This window comes from Ammospiza caudacuta, chromosome 7, assembly GCF_027887145.1.
Source record: "Ammospiza caudacuta isolate bAmmCau1 chromosome 7, bAmmCau1.pri, whole genome shotgun sequence".
NCBI lineage: Eukaryota > Metazoa > Chordata > Aves > Passeriformes > Passerellidae > Ammospiza > Ammospiza caudacuta.
The window spans coordinates 37,258,470-37,280,383 of NC_080599.1; the positions used below are offsets into that span (position 1 = coordinate 37,258,470).

A 21,914-nucleotide genomic window follows, 5' to 3' on the forward strand; every position below is an offset into this window, starting at 1 on the left:
AAAACTCTGCAGGCATCTTAGCCAATCTTCAACATGCTCAATTCCCATAAAAAAGATACTCCTGTAAATTGAAAAAACTTTGGGATCACTGCCCTCCTAACCTCTTAACAACATCTGTGTCAAAAAAGTCATTCCCAAGTTACACTCAGGATGTGAGATTTCCTTAGAATAGAACATAGAATTGTGATTGTGAGTGCCAGAGTAGGTTCACTAAAGCAAGCTGAACTATTTCTGATATTTCAGTGAAAAATGTCAAATTTAGTAATTATTTCCTGACTGGTTTCAACAGTTTATTTGCTGCCAGCTGCTAATGGCATTTACAGAGCTCCAGCAAAGTGCTCTGGGCAACACATGATATGAGGAAAAGAAAAAGTACTACTTCTGCTGCTTGAACTGAGTTCACACAAAACTTACATTATTTATTATAGTGGAGAATAAAATGTGTAACATGTTATCATGCATAATACATGGTAAGAACATGCATCAGTTCAAGTTTACAGTCTCTTTCCAGTAAATTAGAACAGCAGTGGCAGATGTTGACAGCTACATATTTTGAGGAATTCCCAGAAATAGCAGCAAGCAATGCAAAAAAAAGACATGAAATCAGCTGTTTAGGACACTCATGAAACAGTAACTTTTTGTGTTACTGTTACCAGTGATATCTTTCCTATCTTATTCCAGGAAACTGAGTTCAGCACCTGAGGCGAGACTGCTGCAGGCAAATCCCGCTGCTGCCTGGGGAGTGTGTCCCTGCCTGTCCCTGCAGCCCCAGGGCACATCCAGCACTTGGCTGCTCCACAGAAGGGGAGGATGGGCAGGCTTTGAGTGGATCTCAGGCTGCCTAGGTCAGATGGAGAATTCTTCTCCACTGGGGCTGGAAAGGGCCCAAAGCTGCAGCTGGGTGGGGACCTACAAAAGCTGGGGGAGCAGCCCACACATGTTAGCATGGCTTCCACAGAAGTCCTGTCTTTCAATGGAGAGAGACCTTTTCTTTCTCCTTCAGCCCCTTTTAGAGGGTTTGCCTAGGAGACTCCAATCCAGAACAGACACACAATCTTCTGCAGATTATGCTAGACAAGGTTTACAAAAAACTTCCTCCTTCCCTATGACTTCAGGTACGCACATCACAGCAATAGCCAGAAAAATATAAATCAATCTGGTAGCTGGCTTCACTCCTCTATGGTTAAGTTTCATTCCTGTGCATCCTCTCAGGAAAAGGGGAACAGAATGAAACACATCTGTTGAAAATGAAATGTTTCCTCCCCAAAGGAACTAAATATAGTCAGGAAAACCAGGACTTTTAAAAGTAAATATATGACTGCTGCTCACAGTACATCACAATGCCCACAGACAGCCCCTGTGTGAGCACCAAGGCTCACTCTTGTGGGTACCCTAAGGTTCATCATGAACACACCCCAGGCTTGCTCCAGCACAACTAAAGACACACTATTTCTGACATACATGCAGAAAAAAAAAATACAGCAAATTCTAAGCATCAATATGTAACATGCTTCTGATTTTCTGCTCACTAAGAGCATCATCCAGGGATTACTTAATTCTTACTTACCTGCACATGTCTTCTGGTTGAGCATCTGTGCTCTGCTGCCAGCTATCTTTGTGTGGGGTCCTATTTCAGTCCAGCCCACTAGCAGGTGAATAATGGAAGACCATCAGCATCAGCCCTCCAAGAGTTGGATGAGCTTCTCTTTATTAATTCTGCAAAGCATTTTGTGCTTTGGTACTTCCCAGACAAAACACTGCTTACCCAGGAGTGCAAGGATTTCACTGGGGTAGGTGCTGTATTCATGAACTTGCCAAAGCCACTTCCATTAGTTTTGAGTCCTCAGAGATTGCTAAATCAGTGAGTGTTCAGATAACTTGTGCCAGGCTGACTTCTTCATCCCTGGTGGTGTTTATGTGCAAATAGTTAACAACAGAGAATTTGCCTCCATTTTTTCCTGTAAAGGGCATGGCTTTCCCACTGCTGATAATTCCTACCCAAGAGAGTAGGACAATTATTCTACACAGGAGCTAAAGGCATTGAAGAAACTGAACACTTTAGTAAAGTATTTCCAAGAGAGATCAATGGGTACTCCTTGCCTAAAGCACTTCAGGGGCATTTTTTAGAAGTTGGAACACCATCTGCTCCTTAGTAGAGCTCTCCATAAGTCCTTCCCATTTACTGATGTGACTGATAGGAGCAGTCTGCAGATGGAGCCTCCCAGCCCAGATGGAAAGGGAATTTGGCTGGATATATAAACTAATTTTTTTCTTTCTGAGAAGAGGCCTTGGTATAAGCAGAAGGATGTGATCTGGACATCTAATAGGGATGAAAAGGTTGGGATGATGCCTGTTATGTCAGTTTGGAAAGAAAAAGCAACACTATTTTATTCAGTTAATTATCTATGAATAGTAATTAACCAGTCAAAAAGATAATTTAAATCAAATTTTCTGTTCCTATTTAGAACTTTCTGCTCTGAAAACAAAACTCAGAAGGTAATGCAACATAAAATGTAAAGTATATTTACATTTAAATGTTTATTAAAACCAAGCCATTTATGCTTTTTTTATGCCTTCCCCTCTTTTTAAAAAAAGTGTACTTAAATCCCCCCTACATTTTAGAAGAAACTTTTGATGACTACTCAGCTCACTGATGGCAAAAAAAAAAGAGGCCAAACTATTTTTGAGTATTCCTCTCTTAGCAGCAACATGAAAATGCATTTTGAAATCCTCAGGTAAACTCCCTGCTTGTTTTATACTCATGAGTAGTTGATTAAAAGAGGACTGCTTGAATGAATAAGCAATTAGGATATGATTACATTCAGGTAAACTGTAGTAGTTTTATCTTAAAGAATTAATAAGTGATTCTCAGCTGATTTCTTAACTGCTCTCAGAAGGTGAACCACCAAGATTCCTTACACATCCAAGTACTGATTATTCTTTCTTTAGTACCACAGCTGGTTTTTAACAGATTTCAACCAAGTAATTTCTTTGTAGAATCATCTTTAACACAGTGGTCACAGTTACTTACTCATACAATAAAAATCATGTAAATATGCATTTAACTTATGCTAAAGACAAGCTCATTTAAATAAGGGAACTGATGTTCATTTTTTCTAGTATGAATGAAGCTGCTGCAATGTTTCTAAAGCGGATCTGCTCTAAGTGCAAATCCAGGCAGAGAGTAACACCTTTACTTTGCTCTGTGACACCCAAACTCTAATTGTGTTCTCAATTTTGTGTACATTTAGATGTTCTTAGAGCTGTATTTTTCTTAGCTATCCTTTGTGATAATGTTTCATGCAGCATGCAAGCATTCTTCAAAGAGCTTCAGAATGAAGCACATATTTTACAACACGTTTATGGTGAATTGGCAAGTATTAATCATCTTAAAAACTTTCTCAAGCTGAGAAACCCGGTGAACAAACTTAGGCAGAAGAATCCTTATGCTCACTGGGGAGAAACACCCAGGGGGACAAACACTCTGCTTCATGAGGACACTTCCATGGAACTCTGTCCAGTCCAAACAAATTCCATGTGCAGCACTTTCAGAGCAGATTTCTGTTAACCCAGAAACCTTCTAAATACAAGTTCAATTGGCTGATGTTCTACCCTCAAGGGAATGACCAGATTTCCCAGGCTGCCCTGTAAAATATGTCTGCAACATTCTTCCTAATTCAGCGTGTCCTGAATTTTTCAAATTCTGCCTTACAATTTTTTATTACCTTTCCATATATCCAGACACCTCTGTGAACTCAACAGATGCATGGTGATAAATCTGCTTTTTCTACTACAGCTCTTCTTCCAACCATGACCCTTTTTCCCCTTTTGATTTCATCCCATGTTGTATCAGCATACAACTGATTTAAACTCCTGGGACAAGAAACAGTCACTTCTAATTACTTGTATGTCACAGCATTGCCTGTAAGCTTCAGACACTTAGGGCACCTTTTCTTCAAAGTGTTATACAAATAAGTTGAAAATGGGAATACTCATCTCCACATCTCAAGAAAGTCAGTCAAGAAAGGGAGTAGGAAAATACTATTGTTCTTCTTTTCTAAACAGGAAGGTGAGACATAAAGTCATGCCAGAAACCTGGGACAAAGCCTGTGTTTGAATATAGATGTTTATCCAAGATCATAAGCATGGCCCCAGCCTTTGTCTGACAACCAGAATGAATACTTAGAGTACTAAAGAAAGCAGTGAAAGCTGAGCTATATAAACAAATAAAATCAGAGTGCTGCATTTATGGTAGAAAATAGAAGGAGAAACACAGATGATACCCTGGAATCACCTACCAACAGGAACAAGAAACCAATGATCAGGAGGAGGAATACTGATTTCCTCCCCATCCTATGAGTTGCAACAGTTGATGAGAGAATATATATGCAATGAACATATAAAATATAGATTTATATATACAAATATACAATAGGAAATAGTCAGTATACAAATACTTACATGTAAAAATAGTTTTTTACTTTCCCCTTTTCTTGATTTACAAAAGCATACAAAGTTTCCTGTTGGTTAATGTTTAAGTAGTGTGAGTAAACCCTGTGTGACATGTTCCACACATAATTCCTTCAAGTGTTCACAGTATTGGCTATTACAGTGTTGAATCTGACATTCTTGATGTTAAAATATTCATAGGACACATTCTAAAATTAAAGCATTAGTTCAAATACAGTTTAAATAAATCTCACATGTGTATTTGAATTATGGTCATAATACAAATGAGTCTGCTGCAGTTGAAAACTTTCCATGACAGTAAGCTTGGAAATACATACTTAAACTAGAGATGAGTATATTTTAAGATTCTTGAACTGCCTTTTAATGTGCAGATAATACTGTGAGATGGGGAATTCTTTCAACTTCATCTGAAGAAATGCAAGCTGATAGAACTCAATATTACAAATTATCCTCAGTAGGAAAGCGGATGCACAGAACAATTTGCCATCAGAGCCAGACACGTTGTCACTTTCTTCAAATACCCAAGAGACAAGAATAAATGACAGGTACCATTGTTTTTGTGTTAAGAATAAATGATCTGGAGCATTCTGCATCAGGAAAGCGCTTTAAATTAAATTAAATTAGTCCTCACAACTCTCTTGTGAGGTAGATAGACACTATCCTTGTTTTTAAAGATGGAGAAACTGGAGATCTAAAATAAATTATGATGGCTGCATGGGAAATACTGTCAAAATACTGTTATTTGGATGTTGGAGCAAGTCAAATGCACAACTGGAGTAAATGGAGATATTAATGAGACAACTTTGCACTCACCAGCTTGGGTACTGACAGCAGGCTTGGTACAACAGCCAAAGGTTCATCATGGGCTGCAAAACACAATCTTTGCCAAGTGCCATTCTGCTGGAGCTGAAGTGTGGGACAACAGCTTCAAAAAAGCACAAACTACGTTGTCCCAGATGGTGCAGACTGACCAAGGTGGAAGGAGGTTGCATTTCAGAAGTTATGAATTAATCAGGAGCCTTGAGTAGGCAATATCTTTTCATTCAACAGTTGGGTACAGTTCAAGAACCATGCTTAGCTCATCTCTAATTTTACCATATATGCAAGTGCTCACAATAGGCTGTGTATCAATATATTCAGGTGTTGTTTTTTTTATTTACTCCCTCCTGGACCTTGGAGGTCTGTATTTTTCCTCACATTTCTCTTGTTGAAAATTTCTACTGATACCACAAATGGAACTAGTGCTTTAGTACAGCAAATGAGCTACAAATAATAATTTTAAATATCTGAGATGATGGACAAGGACCACCATGCTCTCTGTGTGCACCTGTATATACAGGAAATCTCATCTGTCTTTAACTGCTCCTGCCTTGAAGTAAAATCCAGTTAAAGTATAAAGTGCATAGTGTGGATTAAAACCCTAAGAAATAACAAACACTGTGTCTGCCTTCCACAGATGATTAATTTTGCTTAACAGCTGAACCACTACCCTTTTTGTCTTCTGTTTTTAGTTTAGTGTTACCGAGGTTGAGAAAGGCCAGCCAGATGTAAGCAAAACTATTGTAAACTGAGACATTTCTGTAATATGCTGTTAAGGGAGAGTTAAGTAAACCAGTATCAAGACACTGTCCAGTTGGGATGTGTAAATATTATTGTGTGCTTCTTGGCCCACTTTGCAAATACTTTCTTTTCTGTGATAAACCTGTGGCCTCCATATGGAGCATTTTCATGGAGAAAGTATTCCTCACACTCGTCTCTTCCTGGCTCGTAATAGTGGTAGGGAACTTTGCGAAAGCCTTCTGACCTAGGGAGAAGAAAGATACACTTCAGTACTGTCTTCCAGAAAAACATAAATCTATAATACACCTGAATACAAGATACAAGCATCATGGCTTGGATCAGCAATAGTGTGGCCAGCAGGAGCAGGGAGGCTGAGACTGTTCCCTGCTCTCAGCATTGCTGAGGCCACACCTCAAATCCCGTGTTCAGTTTTGTGTCTCACTACAAAACAGACACTGAGGTGCTGGAGTGAGTGCAGAGAAGGACAATGGAGCCAGTTTAGGGTCTGGAGCACAACTCCCACAAGGAATGACTAAGGGAGCTGGGAGTCTTCATCCTGGAGTAAAGGAAGCTCTGGAGGGACCTTACTCTTTACAGCTGCTTGAAGGGGGGTTGTAATGAGGAGAGGGTTGGTCTCTTCTCTCAAGGAACAAGTGACACGACATGAGGAAATTGATTCAAACTGCACCACTGGAGGTTCAAATTGGATATTTGGAAAAATTTCTTCACCAAAAGGGATGTCAAGCACTGGAACAGGCTGCCCAGGGAAGTGATTGACTCACCAGCCCTGGATGTATTTAAAAGATGTGCAAATGTGGCACTTGGGACAGTTTAGTGCAGACTTGGCAGTTGCTGGGTTAACGACTGGACTCCATGATCTAAAAGGTCTTTCCCAACCTAAACAATTCTATGAATGATCTGAATTCCTGTCCATGTGTCAGCACTTGAGCTCCTTTGCTAAGCTGTAAGGGCTTTCATTACATCACAATTTCTAGGAGTCTTCCTAAGGCAGAAGAAGCTCAGTCTATCTCTCAGCATACACTCATCTTACCAGTCAGTGAGAAGCTGATGGGCTGGCTCCTATGGGCACTGCACATTTTGTTTGACCTGTGATAACTCAGCCCACAAGGCTCCCTTCCCAACCAAAGTCTTCTCACTGGATAGTCCCAGCTGTTGAAACTGGTTCTTGAACTGGCTGAACAGGGCAGTTATAAGAGTAACATCCAATTTAAGTGAGTGATCCAGTCAGAACCACAGCTTAAAGGGGACATCCTTCTCTGCTGCCAACAGTGCTACCATGCTGTTGGCTGGTTTTACATCAGGGCTATGCTATGCCAGCTTGGCTGAGCTCTCTAAGGACAACCTTAGTCCTGTCACCCCTCATCCCAGGGTGCCTACTGTGTATTTTCATAAACAAAGAACAACATATGTTCATTCTGTTCATTCCATCTGGATGACTCAATCAGTGAGATCTGCAAGTTCTAAAAAGTCAGCCTCTAATGTTAAGATATCCTAATTAAACAGCTGTGACTCAAATTCTGTTGTTTGTGACATTTTTTAGGTTCTGCCAGCAATGAGCCTCACACTGGAGTGACACAGAATGTGGAGTGAGAACCTGCACAAAGGCTTGACTTTAGGAGCTCGTGATTCACTGGACTGGTTACATGCAGGGCTTGGGCCAGCCTAGGTACAGAAGAATAGAGGTGTATGTGCTAGTACCATAAATTGTTCATGACATTTCCTGATTTTCTGAATGAAAGAGGAATAGTTTCCTCTTATTTTTTTTTCTACCATACACAGTAGATTAAAGTATTTAACTTGGACTTTTAAAAATTGTGTTTAGAGTTATACTTCTGGCCATAGGATTAATCCACTGTCACTGTAAGGTCACCAACAGTAGTTGGTTGAAATTTATGTCAGTTTATGGCGATAAAGCTCACAGGACTTGTTTTATTATCTAATTAGAACCCTCTACTACTCAAAACAAGCCATATATAACCGAGAAAGTTCAAGTACGTTGCTCAATGGTAGTGAAATGTAATTTCAGGTAACTATCCCGGGCTAATCATTTTATTCCACTTCCAGGTGTATTTGGTATTCAGAAAACAATGTGTTAGTTTTTTTCCTCTATAGATTTGTTTTAGCAATGGAAGCAAGTACATTTTATCAAAAGAATATGAGCATACCTTGTTTCCAGCTAATTCAGAAACTGCAAAAGATCTTTGATTAAAAATAGCTCCTTATGACATCTGATGTTAGATTTTGTAAACGTTTTTATTTTATCAACAGCACATGCCATATCAGGAGTGAATATGCCGACAATAGTGTCACATCAGTGCAAAACACTGGGAAATGACCGCCTGATCCATTTTTTGGATTTATGATATTAAAATCAATTGTGAAATTTTGACAAGACATCAGAATTGTAAATGCATGAAAATAATTTTCTATGATCTTACTTGCAGTAGGTGTCATTTATCATCCCATAGACGTGAATTCCATAGCAGGCATCCATAGCCAAAATTAAGGTGAACCAACCCGTGCTGAGATATGAACCTGACTGGACTCTGTAAAAATAAACAGACAGAAAACAAATTGCAATGAGAAATTATCAACACTTTATCAAAGAAATAAAATCCATTGCCTGGGACAAAAGGCATTAAGCAGCTTGACAATCTGTCAAAACCATACAATTACTTTGAATTATTTATAGATATGCTCTCATTCTTCCCAGCTTGGGGCCTCCAGCTATTGTCCACAGGGAAAAAAAACATGTTAAATATCTGAAGTCAAATAATGCATCTCCAGCAAAACAGAAAATTATTTCTTTTCACATCTGAAAGATAGCAATTAGTGGAGTTTGTAAAATGAGATAAGTTTACCAAAACACAAAGTACTGTTGGAATTTGTGTTGTGCTCATATGAGTAGGGACCGTTTTCTTCTGCAAGCAAAATCTTAATCTACAGTGGGCTACCCTCAACCTGAAAATTCACACAGTAATGAAACTTCCATGGATATTTTGGTACAAAACCATCTAACAAAAGGTTCTGAAAACCAAAATTCTGTGCATATCCCTTTACCTAATTTTGTGTTATCATTCTTTGAGCTACCATAGCAGAGAGAAAACCACAAGAGGATAGTGCCCAGATTGACAGTCTTTGCCCAAATGACTAGATATATTCAATCAGCCCAGAAGTATAACCTGCACCAGTGAGAAAAATTACATGTGTAAGGATTTGGCTCACAGACTGGTTGTTTGAGCAAACACATGCATTGTTAACCATAAACCAAATCTTGTTGGCTCTGCTCACACAAATGTTACCAATGGGGGACTGGGAGTCAATGGAGCCCATCTTAACAGAGCACCTCAATAGAGCTGGGTGTGAGTGAGAGGAGAGGATATATGAGCTTTCTGCCACACCTGTAAGCTCCTAGCTTTTGGGTGTGGCAGGGAGCAGTCTGTTCTCCATCCCAAGTTAAAGCAGCCTAACATTTGCACACAATTAAGTTTTGCTGTAAAAGAACTCCCAAGTAAGCCCATGTGCAAATCAGTTACTGCCATCAACAAATTCTTCTAAAAACATTTTCATCTTGGGCTAGGAACAAAATTTTCATGTGAAAAAAAAACCCTATAGCAATTTACCCAGCCTATAAGCCCCAACCTCCCTGTGAGACAGAAGAACCAACCTCAAGTGTTTTTTCCTGGTTCAGAGCAAGAATGTACTCCAGTCTCCTGCCTCCCTCCTCCTGCATCAATATATCAATCAGTGGTTTTGGCACAGATTCTGTGTTACATCCTTGCTCCAGCTGAACCAAATAGTACTTAAGACAATGGGTGAAAGAGTAGTTGTACAAACTTTATGATGACAATTACCTGGCACATAAAGGTCTGAGATTCAAATTCCTTCTCTGTGTAATACCTTTTATTATGGATACTAGAGAACCTCCAAGAGCTTTATGCTCATAAAGAAACTCCAGTACACTCCAGTTTAAATAAACCTATGATTTTTTAGTGAAAAACTATTGCCTTAATTCCCAGAGTTGAGTCCAAGAACACTGAAAGTAGTTAAATATTCTCTTTCTTGCCCATGTCTGTCCTCCTTCATGGTTGAGCTGGTGTGAACTTCTATCCCTGACTTTCCTGATATATCCTTTCCTTTGGGGAAACAGCTAAGTATCTGTTTAGCTGCTTTTGTAAAGCTCATACTGGAAATAATAAATAAAGGGTTAACTTAAAGTGAAGAGCAACAAGTGGAAACTAAAGGCAGGGTGTCAAACACCCAGGTTTCATTAGGACGAAACCAACTGTAATTGTGCTGCTTTTTTGGACACCTATATAGCCATGGAAGTGTACAGCTGTTTATCTGCCCCATCAGGATCTTCATCTCTTCAACCAGAATGTTCTGCTACTGTCTAGCAGGGAGAATTCCCAATCCAATTCATGTTATGTCAAAATAACATTCTGCCATGATAAAAGGCTGCATTGCTTCTAACTTGCTTTCTACTCTTGCACCAGGAAAACACTGGCCTTGAGCTTTCAAAGCATTTTAGAATCATAATAACCATTTATAAGAACACGATGAAGATCAGGACCCTTTCGATAATGGAGGTTTATTGGAGAGCACTATATTGACAGCAGCATCTGAAATTTGCTATACTCAGGAGGAAAAGGGAATTTTAAAAAAGAATTAATCAATATTTCATGTCTTGTTTTAACACCATTGGACCTTAGTCCTCTCATCTATATACTGCACTGGCAGGATAAATAAAAACAGCAGAGTGAGTTCCCAGGTACCTTCCCTGGGAGATGAAGTACATGACAGAATACAGATTATACACTTTAAACCAAAGCACTTATATTCATCCATTTTTTCCTCTGAAGATACACGGGGGTACGAGGGAATATACTTAAGCAGTGGAGATTCTGGATGATTTGGTAACACCTTAGAATGCAATCTGATACCATAAACATGCTTTCAAAATTCTAATGAAAGCAATATTAGAAATACGAAAACAATTTTAGCTGTCCCTAAAAGGCCATAAATCTCCGAATACCTTTTAAAATATCATCCCATAAAACTGTAGTGCAAAGCAATGTCTCAGCCCTTGCTATTATGCTAACACTGTGCACTCAATTTCCCTCTCTACAGGAGAGTTTTACATGTTTCTTGGTCAGGGGGTTTTGAGACTCATTAGAAAAAGAGTTCCTCTTGTTACTGTAATTGCACTCAAATTTCAACTTTTACACATAGGAAATAAAAAAAATCCTCCATTTATGTGTAGCATAAGGCTATGTAACCACACAAGTGTGGGGGAAGGAGGACATTAATCCCAAAATAAACAGGAGTTTGTTAAACATCATCTGCAGAACTACAGCAGGCAGATCTGTGGTGATATATGTATGTGCAACAATCCCAAAATTGTTTCCTATGGCTCAGAGAGACTTTTTTTCATAGCATAAAATTAATGGGGCACCAGATCTGGACAGGAAATTGTCTCAACAGCTCAGGAGAAAATAATGCACTGTTTTTCAAAATACACTTTTAAAAAGATGGCTTTGCTTTCAAGACATGATTTACAGCTGCAAACAGCAATAAAAAGGCAATGCTCACAAAAAGTTACTTTGTTTACCTTAAAAATGAAACCTTATTTCACACACTTCCTACTTTATTAGTGGTCTTAAAGAAATGATAGTTATAGGTTGTAATTCATTCTGCTAAATACCATCCACCATTTCAGAAAAGTACACAGGCATATGATTAACATTAAAGACATAAAAAGACCAGTGGACTCAACTTCGTTAAAATGCTTGAAACGAAGTATATGCTTGCTTATCTTGCTCTTAGTGAAGGTTTAAGTGCTTAAAATATCATTATTTAATCTCAGAATATAAAAGTAAGCTCCAAGATTAATAGTTACTTGAAAGTTTCAAGTCTCAAAACATATAATTTGCATTTTTAGTAATGCCTTCCATAAACTCCAGCAGAATGAACTGACTAAAGTTTCTCACAACATGTTACAAAGAGACTTGCATTCTATTTTTCAGAAGAAAATAGTAAAATGCACTTTTAGGATTGCTAGAGTTGTAATATATGACACATAAAGCTTTAATTAAAGTTTAATTTAAAATAAAAGCAATTAGACAGGGCTCTTCAGCTTTAACTTTCCACCATTTCAAAAAAAGAATAAGAAATCGACATAAAGAAGATGAAATAGAGAATGTACCCTAAAAATGTTGGCAACTGAAATTCATCTCCTTGACATCTATAACCATGCTTTGATGTAGGCTAAATGAAGAAAAAACTCATTCTTCCTGTCACTGGGGGTAAATGGAAGAACATAAAATATTTTCTTGGTGATCCAGGGCAGGTGAGTTCAAATTGAGTAAAAGTTTTGTTGTCACTTGAGTTCTGATTTTAGCACAAAATTCCAGGAAGTTCTTTTCTTCATTCAATTGTTCCAGGATTTTTTATGTGCACAATCAATTTTAGTTCTATGGTTCAATGGACTGTAATTTCCAGTGGGGACTTCAGTGGTAAAAAATAAAAATGAAAAAACGTTTGTGAAGGCAGAGAAGATGTCTACACAAGCAATTGCATGTCAATCTGATTGCAGAAAAGAACTTAGAAGTCTATTTTTTAATTCTTTTGGGAGAAACTAGAGATCACAGAAGGTCAATTAAGAGTGTTAATTAAGATAAAACCGAGGAAATTTAGTACTTCAAAAAGCTATTAATTAACAGAGCTTGCCAAAAGCATTAGATAGACACTTTTCCTTTTTGACTTAATTTCAAAATATTGCAGTAAAGCAAAATTCAACAGTGACAGATTGAAATGACAAAATTCTCCAGGCCAATTAATTGACAAAAAATATATCCTTTCATAAAGGCTGTTTATAGAATCTAATCCTCAGATGACTCTCCCACCAAACTACTGAATCAGCAGCAGCTTTATTTGCAGCAGCTTGTCAGGCCTCTTGATTAATAAATAAGTATGAATAAGAGTATTGGTCTAAATAAAAGACCTATAATACACAGAGTAGAGGCTTTATAATGTGAGAGGCCCTTCCAACAAAAGGGCTTGTTAAAATGATTCAAAATAAACAGAAATATTTTCAAAAACATGTCAGAATTAGGTTAGGCAATGTTCAGGTAGAATTGTCTCTGGTACTTCTTTGTATCTGTGGTGCATCAAGAGACCACTGATCCTCTGGCAGGGGTCAGGTACTCTGGTTTTGCCTGGCACTCTGTCACCTGCCCTGTGTCAGCCTCATCTGTGACAGGTCCTTGGGAAGGAGGGGAGAAGGTACAAGTCCCCTCTGCACTCCCTTCTTAAAGACAATCGCCTCTTTTTCTCCCTGGGTTTCTCTGGGTTTTTGCATTGCTGAATCACAGTATATTTCCTTACAACTAAAAATACAGGAGATTTATCTGCCAGCAGATACTGGTAAGCCACTACCCAATTCTATACTAACCAAATTAATGCTTCCATTGCACTTGTGTTGACTGAGACTTCTCTTTTTTTCTTTTTTTTTTTTTTTCCCCTGAGTACAGCTGCTGTAAAACTCTTCTGCTTTGCCAAATTAAACACCCACATTCCCCAGGTCACAGTTTTGGTCTATGCCTTTCTCTTCACATCAGATGTAGGTTTGTAAATGACAGATTGGAATGAGTTGGCAGAAAAATGCACCCACCTCTGAGAGAACAGCAAGGCTCTCACCTCTCCCCTGAGGAGCACATACCCTTCTCTTGCCAGAGAGCTGTTTTTCTGAGAGGAGTAAAGGAAGCACCTTTGGTACAGGAGAAGGGCAAAATTCTAAATCCTGAAGAATATCTGCCTTAGCCTGGATTAATTTCTGTTTTCTCGAAGACATGGTACTTTGTTGCTAATTATTTCATTACATACTTTCTGAAGTAAAAAGAGCACAAGAAGAGCAAAGATGATACAAGCACAGAGAATTGATTTTAGCTGGTAAAAATGGTTGCCATTTCTGCATTATAAAGATCCCTGTTAGGCAACCATTTATCATAATTATTCATTCTTTTGTACTTGTGTGTGTGTGTGTGTGAGTGTACACACGTGTTTGCTCTGCATTCCATAAATGTGCAGGACATCTAATAACAAACAGCCATGCCCCTCTAGCAGTGAGTGAGCAGACTGTCTCACACATCCTGCTTCAGGTCATTCTGGAAAGTGAAACATTTATACATGGGCAGATGTTTTATTAGCCATCATGTATGGTTTTATGCAAAGCTCAAACAAGTGGAATGCATTATGAACAGCACAGACCACATTCCAGATTCAGGCAGTGACTGTGCCCAGCAAGATCTACCTGGGTATGGAGAAGGGATGCACTCACAGCCAGCCCAAACTCTTGGTAGATCATCCCTACTGTGAATCTTGAAAATAAGCTGCAGCTGGGTGGCATACTGTTCAATTAATCTCCTGAAATATTCACTTTCTGATTACATTAACACTGTACCAATGGAACACAGGGACAAGAGTCCACTTCAGTTGAGTTTACTACAAACCTGCAGGCAAGGCTACTCCTAGGTCACAAACTGGCCCACAAGAATCTCTCCCCACAATCTGATTTAAAAAGAGATGTAACAATTAAAAAAACCCCATGTCAAAATGGCATTGAAAAAAAGACAGGAAGAACACTTACGAATGATCACAAAAAAGAGCAGAGAAATGATGGCTTTGTATTTAACTACATCTAATTTTAAAAACACCAAAACTATCTGCTTACTATTTACTTATTATTTTGGGCAACACAGGCAAAATCAACATTAGAAATAAGGACTAGTCTGTTACTCAAGTACAGAAATAGCTAAGACATCTGCTTGGGTATTTAACTTATGGATTTATTTCCAATATTTGTGTTGTGTACATTTTTCTAATTTATTTCCTTTCTTTCTTTGTCTATTTAATACTCCTGGAAACTTGAAACAAAGAGGAAAAAGAGGGAAAAAACCAAGGCAGCAGCCTGAGAAAATTGACTTCTGCTGTCCAAGCTTCTGTAGTTTCCTTATTTCTGATTCCTTGACCTGACTTTGATGCATCTCAGTTCAGTTCTGAACTCAGGCAATGAGACAAGGAAGTTATTTCACCCAGGCAGAGAGGGCTCCTTCAGACACCTCTGCTGCTGAGCTCAAAGAAGAAAAGCAGAATTCCTGTTTATCCAGGGTGATCACAGAAGGCCAGCTTGGTGCAAAGCACACAGAAGAGAAACAAGACTAAAGAATTATAATTGTAAACTCTGCCCTCCAGCCTATATATTGCACATATTTATTATTTGAAGGTGATTCTCAAACCTGTGCTAATCTCTTCAAGATGAATGGCATCCCCTGCAGAGGACATGAATTGGTAGATGAATTTCTTACAGCTACTGGGCTTCTACAGGCTGCACTGAGTCTTCAGGTAAGAACTATGGTCTTGGTGCAAACTGTTTACAGAACAGTAAATCCCAATTTCAAACTTTTTTCCTTCCCCACTCTCTTCCCTAATCCTTCTGTTTCCAGAAATACTTATTTTCTTGACTTCTCTTGAGTCAAGATTCTTTATTTCCCTTTCTTAAGTACAGGCTGTGGTTGGAGCCACAGCCGATGCTATTGCCTGCACTCAGTTATCAGCAGAAGATGCCTTTTGTGAGTGCCTGGGTTGCACTTGTCCCCTGGGGTCTGCAGTTTATGCACAATCACAAACAACCTCAACCTGCTGCAGCTGCACCATGCACGGCTCCACACATCTCCATTTGCACTTGGATTTTGTTGATGAACAAAAATCTATGTTTAAATCAGGACAGGATGCACAGAAATGTCACCCATTACAAACATGCAATTACGTTTAGAACGAAGTCACACAAGCAGGTTTGGGGGCTAAACTGTTGGCATTTTTCTCTTCAAAAATCACCTGAGTAAAATTCATTCTATGCTTAGGAAGACTGCTTATCAGGAAATGCAGCTCATCTGGTCAATGGCAGCAGAGCAGTTGCTCCACAGGACAATTACTTATGCTCACAGTGGTTGAATCAAATGTGGGGTGATGCCAAAATGTCCCTGGTTGTGGCACCGTGGTGTAACCCTGTCCCACTGTTCCCCACCTCTGACTGGACTATGCTGGGCTCAAGATACTGCAGTCCCTGGTGGCTGTGACAAAGGGAGTGACAGCTGAAAGCCTGGCACAGGTTTCAGGGCTGGTGGCACAGTCGTCTGTAGGGCAGTTTCATGTGCTCTCCTCTTCACCAGTAGCTGCATCCAGTTTTTGAGTCCTGGTTCAATATTTTCACACAGCGTGAAAGGGAGTAGAGAAGGATTTAGATTTTCATCCTTTGTAACCAAAAATGAATCAAAACTAAAAACTGTGCCAAGTGGAAGAAAAAAGACAACAGGGCCTTTTCCCTGCATCTCCATTTAAATCAATATTTGCTGTCTTGGGTCTGCACATTTTTCTACAGGGAGGATATAAACTAAACAGAGCTGCAGTTAATCCAGGATCCCTGAAGAGATTTAATTAAGGAGGCTTTCCCACCCTTTTCTTTTGGTATTAAAGGGCACTCACTACTCCTAGCTGCATATTTTAGTGAAATGTATTGTAGGTGAATACAGAAGAAATTTCTTGATTAGCTCTTACCGTCTCAATACAAGATACTGAAAGGAGTTCATCTAACCTTGTCTGAAAGCAGCTTAAATTTTTCATAAAAACATTTTCTTTTAGGTTGGGTGTTTTTTATGTTGAAACTGAAAATGACATACGACTTTTTAAAGATGTACGTTGTATTTCTGTGACACTGGGATGTGAGCAGAGGCTTTTACAAAGATATTTTGTTTTACTGCTATGGTGAAAATGAAAGAATAGCTAGCATGAGATTGTACTCTAACTCTGTTCATTTAAGAGGGAAGAACACTGGACCAGAAACTCAGCTGACAGAACCCACACTGATGTACATCAGCTGATACCCTTTCAAATTTTCCACAGTCTGCAGTCATTGTAATAGTTCAAGCACTACCTCTTTGATATTGATATGGAAAGGAAAGCGATGTTACATTGTTCTCCACACATTTTACATTTATCTGAGAACTTTGCTTTATACCAGGATGGATGCCCATACTAAAATAAAAAAAGCTTATGGAGGGCCAGAATGTTAACTGTAATTTTTCTTCTGAACAGATAATACTCACTTGAGAAAGAGAACTCAAACTCCACAGATTAGACCTTCATCAGTGCAGATTCCTCTAGCAACAACTCTTCTCCCCCCAGCTCTGGTATTCAGAAGAGCGTTTCCAAGTATTCTAAAATTCATTCCTAATTTGTTGCTAAATTACTAACTGATTATTTGCATTACAGCAGCACTGTGAATCCTCACTGTGCAAGGCACTGTACACACATGGCAGTTTCTGAACCAAAGAGCTTAACAGTCAAGCACCCAAGAGAAGCAGATTCTTTGGAGAAGGTCCTTACCCCTAGCACTGCACCACATCATAGAGCCGCGTTCTCTGGAGGTGCATCCAGAGCCCAGAGCTCTTCTCTACACTGCCTATTTGCACTAACCAAAAGTTCATCTTAGATTATGGAGCATCAATATTTTTAGCAAAAATGAAGCCTTAAAACCAGACAAATTATTCTGATATGGAAAAAGGAGGTAAAAATAGAACTTGCGTGGGTCTGAATTTTAATTCAATTGCAAGAGGCCATAAAGTAACCCATCAGTCAAGCTTTGAAGATTAACTGCTAATTAACACAGATGTTGCCTTCCCTTTTACTACTGTAACTTTCTCCAGATTAACTTTTCCTTAAAGTATAAAAGGAACAAAAACATTTCTCTTTCCTTTTCTTTCTTTTCCTTTTTGACATACATTTTAATGAAGCCCACACACATATATAGGTGTCGTATTATAGTTTAGTATCAATATTTGGATCTTCCTTACTATCTATTTTCCATCAAAATGGATCAAGTCTTTCACTGCTTTCTTAATTAACTAATCTCTGTCCAAATATCAAGAAAGTAACAAATAATCCTTACATTTGAGCTACTGAAACTTCCTCTAACACCTCCACTGCTTGGGTTACATAGCAGGTGGCTTTCTGAAAGGCGTCTTTCACTCATGCACTTCAAATATAGTGTCCCAAATCCTGAGGACACCCAGGATTAGCTTTTTCATTCCCCTTCTGTTCCCCCAAAGTCACTACATTTATGCAGCAGGGTCTTCTGAAGGCCAGATGCCCACAGCCACTGGTTTAAATACCTACCCTGGAGGCAGCACGCTGACTGTAGGCAAACACATTTGGCAGAACCAAGACTGGCACAAGTTCTTCTCTCAGATGGCAGCCTTTAGAAAAAGCATGGTATAGCAAACAGTTCAGAAAAGCAGGAGACTCCCACAGAGAAGCTCACAGGAAGAGGAACTAGGGGTCACAACTTATTTCCTACTATCCCACTGAACAGTTTCTTCAACACTGGACAATTTCAGAATATATTATTCCAATATTCATTGAATAGTCTGCAGGAGGTTAATAGTACAAGTGGAAGCTTTCAGAAAAATCTCCATATTTATTAGAATGGCAGTTAAATGCTCGAAACCAGAATTTTTATGGCTTCTCTGCTATCAACTGAAGTAGCAAATTAGTTAATTTTCCAAGTCTTTCGCAATCCAGCTTTTTGAGAATAATAAACACAAGAATCATCATACTAATAATCTAGGCAGCTCACTGTCAGTCCAAACTAATGCCTAGGTATCAAGAAAGGTGAGGACTTCAGCTAGCACCAGGAATATGATATTTACAGTGCATCCAAGTGAAGTGGGATTCATGAAGTGGGACAGTGGTCCTTTGCTTTGTAAATAAATGCTCTGATTTCTCTTCCACATTACACTGCTCTTAGTAACATCATCTTTTCAGCAATTCCCAGTATCAGCTAGTCAAGAGTTGGCAATGTTACCATGGAATGGTGCAGGCAAGCAGCTCCTTGAAGGCCACACATGTGACAGGACCCGTCAGAGGAGCCTGTGGCTGCTCCCCTGGCACCAAGTTCAGGACATCAGAGTTAATTAAATTTTTATCTACAAGATTTGCATAACAAACATTAAAACAAGTTAATTCATTACTAGTAGAAACTGCAACCCACTTGCCACAGTTTAGCTAGACTACATCCTTTTGGCACCAAACTCTAAAATCTAGAACTGACTAAAATCTGTTCTGTGGCTACATTACAGAGAACCTCAGGTAACAGTAGGAGCTACACTACTGGAAGGAATACCACATTAAAAATTTAGAGTTCAATCACATACAATAGCAGAGATAGTGTCACAAATAGCTTAACAAAACAACATAATTCTTTATAAAGCTCATTCTTTGCCTCTTCATGCTATGTGCCTGATAAGCCCTTGCCAACAAAGACATTATACTAATTACAAACTGTAGGATAACTTAAATGATTTATGGATTTTTTTTCCCCTCCCAAAATAAATGTTATTTTGAATTCCAAATATACAGTAAAAAAATAAAGCAGAAGCCACAGATGGCATGTTCAGTCCAGACACGTATGAATGTGAATATACTTACAGGGACATTCAATCCATTTAAAACTTTAATCTTTTCCCTGGAAAAATCATTGCAGAGTAGGTTTTATGCAATTAAATTCATTTTTTCCCTGAGCAGAGACATTTAAGGTACAGAACCAAGAGCTGAGCTGTTTTAAAAAAACCCTTAGAATAAAGATGATATTCCACCAATTTTTTTTCTTAATGTCTTCAGGTGAACAAATAAAAGTATGCACATTTGTCATGCAATATTAATGTGGCACCATGTTTGCCTTTGGTATAATTATTATCTACATGCAATCTGAAGACATAAAAGAATCTGAAGTTGTATTAAATAATTTTCTGTATTAACTATCAAACTGTGGTAATGACCACTTCATACCTAGGCATGGAAATAACAAAGGAATCTTTCTGCTTCAGTTCTTTGGGAAGTCCTTTTAAGAACTACTACAAGACCCTCCTTTGTCCTCCATCCTGCAACATCATGAATGTCCTGTAACCATATTGAGAATTTGCTTCTCCTGTGAATATCCTCAGTGTTCAAGTGTATTTCCAGGAAGGAACTGCAGCACTGAGACTCTGAGCAGAGCACAGCACTCGATCCTTCAGGGGGACCCTCTCATAAATCTATTTTGAACTCCTCTGAAATTCAAAAAAATACCCAGACTCACTGAAAAATGAAGAGCTGACCCAGGCTGATGTTCTCCCAGTCCTTCCTATCTGGAGATTGGCCCCATCTCCAGAGTGCCAATGCACTCAAGCACTTAGATGTAAACCTTCTGTGACACAGACAATGAAGGTACACGAGAAAAGGCTTAGGCACAACAGGCACCCCCAGCAAGCAGCAGGTTTACTCGCTGCTCTCTCAGTGCCTTTTGCCATTACACCAGCCATTTTGTCCTCAGTCTTGTCAAGTGAAGGCACAACACTTAGGAAAACACGTTTCTCTTTTTTTCTGGTCTGCGAGTCAGCATTATCTGATTAGGTCTACTTCCTAGGGCTTGTTCAGTCTCGCTTATCAGACACACTGGAAAATATTTCCAATAATAAGCCAGCAGAAATCTGCCTTCATATCTGGTGTCAGGCTACATATAACAGAAATCTTTTCATTTTAGTTTTAAAGTATTGCTTCATTCAACAAGCCGACTGCTGGCTGACACACAATCTAACCTAAAGGCTATGGATCAGCAGGTAAATGCAGAAATTCTATTAGTTTTCAGACCTGAGGTTTACGCCTTTCATTTCAAATGAAATCAAAATCCTACACATGAATAGGTAAAGCACAGAGTAAAGATCCTTTCTTAAAACCATCCATTACATATTACATGAGTGCAAGGAAGAAAGCAGTTCCTGCATCTTGTAGATATGGTATTTCTTGTGCTCAGTGGCTCTGGCAAGGAGGTAAATAGCAGACATAAAAGAGATCCATTCTGAGGAAAAATTAAAACCATGACCAACATTATATTAGGCAATGTGAAATCCTGCAAAGGTACAAAGGCAGGCATAGCCAGATATGCTTGTCATTAACAAAACCTCTCCAAGCTTGTATAAATTGGACTTCCTTACCCAAATCCGATTTTAAAAGTCATAATCAAACTTATCTATGCTTTAAAGGTTTTGGAAATGAGCATCCTCATATAGGACCAGAAGAAGGAAATAGTGCAAAAGGGCATATTACAAAGTATTCGGAATATTGAGGAGAATATTTCTTTTTCCAAACTGAAAGAAACACCACCAACAAAGAGAGTTTTCATTTCTTTGTTCTTTCTAGAAGTGTACACGCCCAGATTTATATATAAATACATGAGATTTAGGAAAGATTGACTCCTAACTTCATTTTCCTCTTTGCTCTAAAGAGATATGTTCACTGGATGTTCTCAGAGCATAGGCATCAGCATTTTGGCAGACTATATGGACTGAATCCCCAAAATAATAGCAGAAAGCATAATTCACTTTTGGTGTGGTTTTCCTTTACTATGGTGGATCAGGATAGTCTTATAGCAAGAAAATCAATTGTGATTACCTGGTCACAATTATGATCACACGAACAGTGGTTTGGTTATTTTTGCTGTAGGTCCTATTCTGTGCATTCAGTTAAGGAAATTGTTACATGGCATTGCTAATTACTCAGGAAAAAACATAGAATAAAAGCATGACTTTTTGTTCCTATTCTGTGCATTCAGTTAAGGAAATTGTTACATGGCATTGCTAATTACTCAGGAAAAAACATAGAATAAAAGCATGACTTTTTGTTCCTTGAAAACTTAGCTGTAACACTTGTCTTTGGAGTATGACATTAAACAGTAAAGAAGCTTGTTGAGCTCCCTCTTTTTCATCATATAG

General features: G+C 38.7%; 1 protein-coding gene across 3 annotated transcripts in view; it reads right to left on the reverse strand.

Annotated features, from left to right (window-relative positions):
• Positions 1-4,576: 4,576 nt before the first annotated feature.
• The window catches only part of ST6GALNAC3 (ST6 N-acetylgalactosaminide alpha-2,6-sialyltransferase 3), a 208,230-nt gene continuing 190,892 nt past the window's right edge, over positions 4,577-21,914 (reverse strand). For 2 of the 3 annotated variants that reach the window (XM_058808833.1, XM_058808834.1), the window contains exons 4-5: positions 8,490-8,597; positions 4,577-6,274 (exon numbers count right to left, since the gene is read on the reverse strand). In XM_058808833.1, coding sequence (XP_058664816.1) covers positions 6,088-6,274; positions 8,490-8,597 — 295 coding nt within the window. In that variant the 3' untranslated portion in view covers positions 4,577-6,087. The remainder of the gene's footprint in view (positions 6,275-8,489; positions 8,598-21,914) is intronic. The other variant, XM_058808835.1, reaches the window with a different exon arrangement.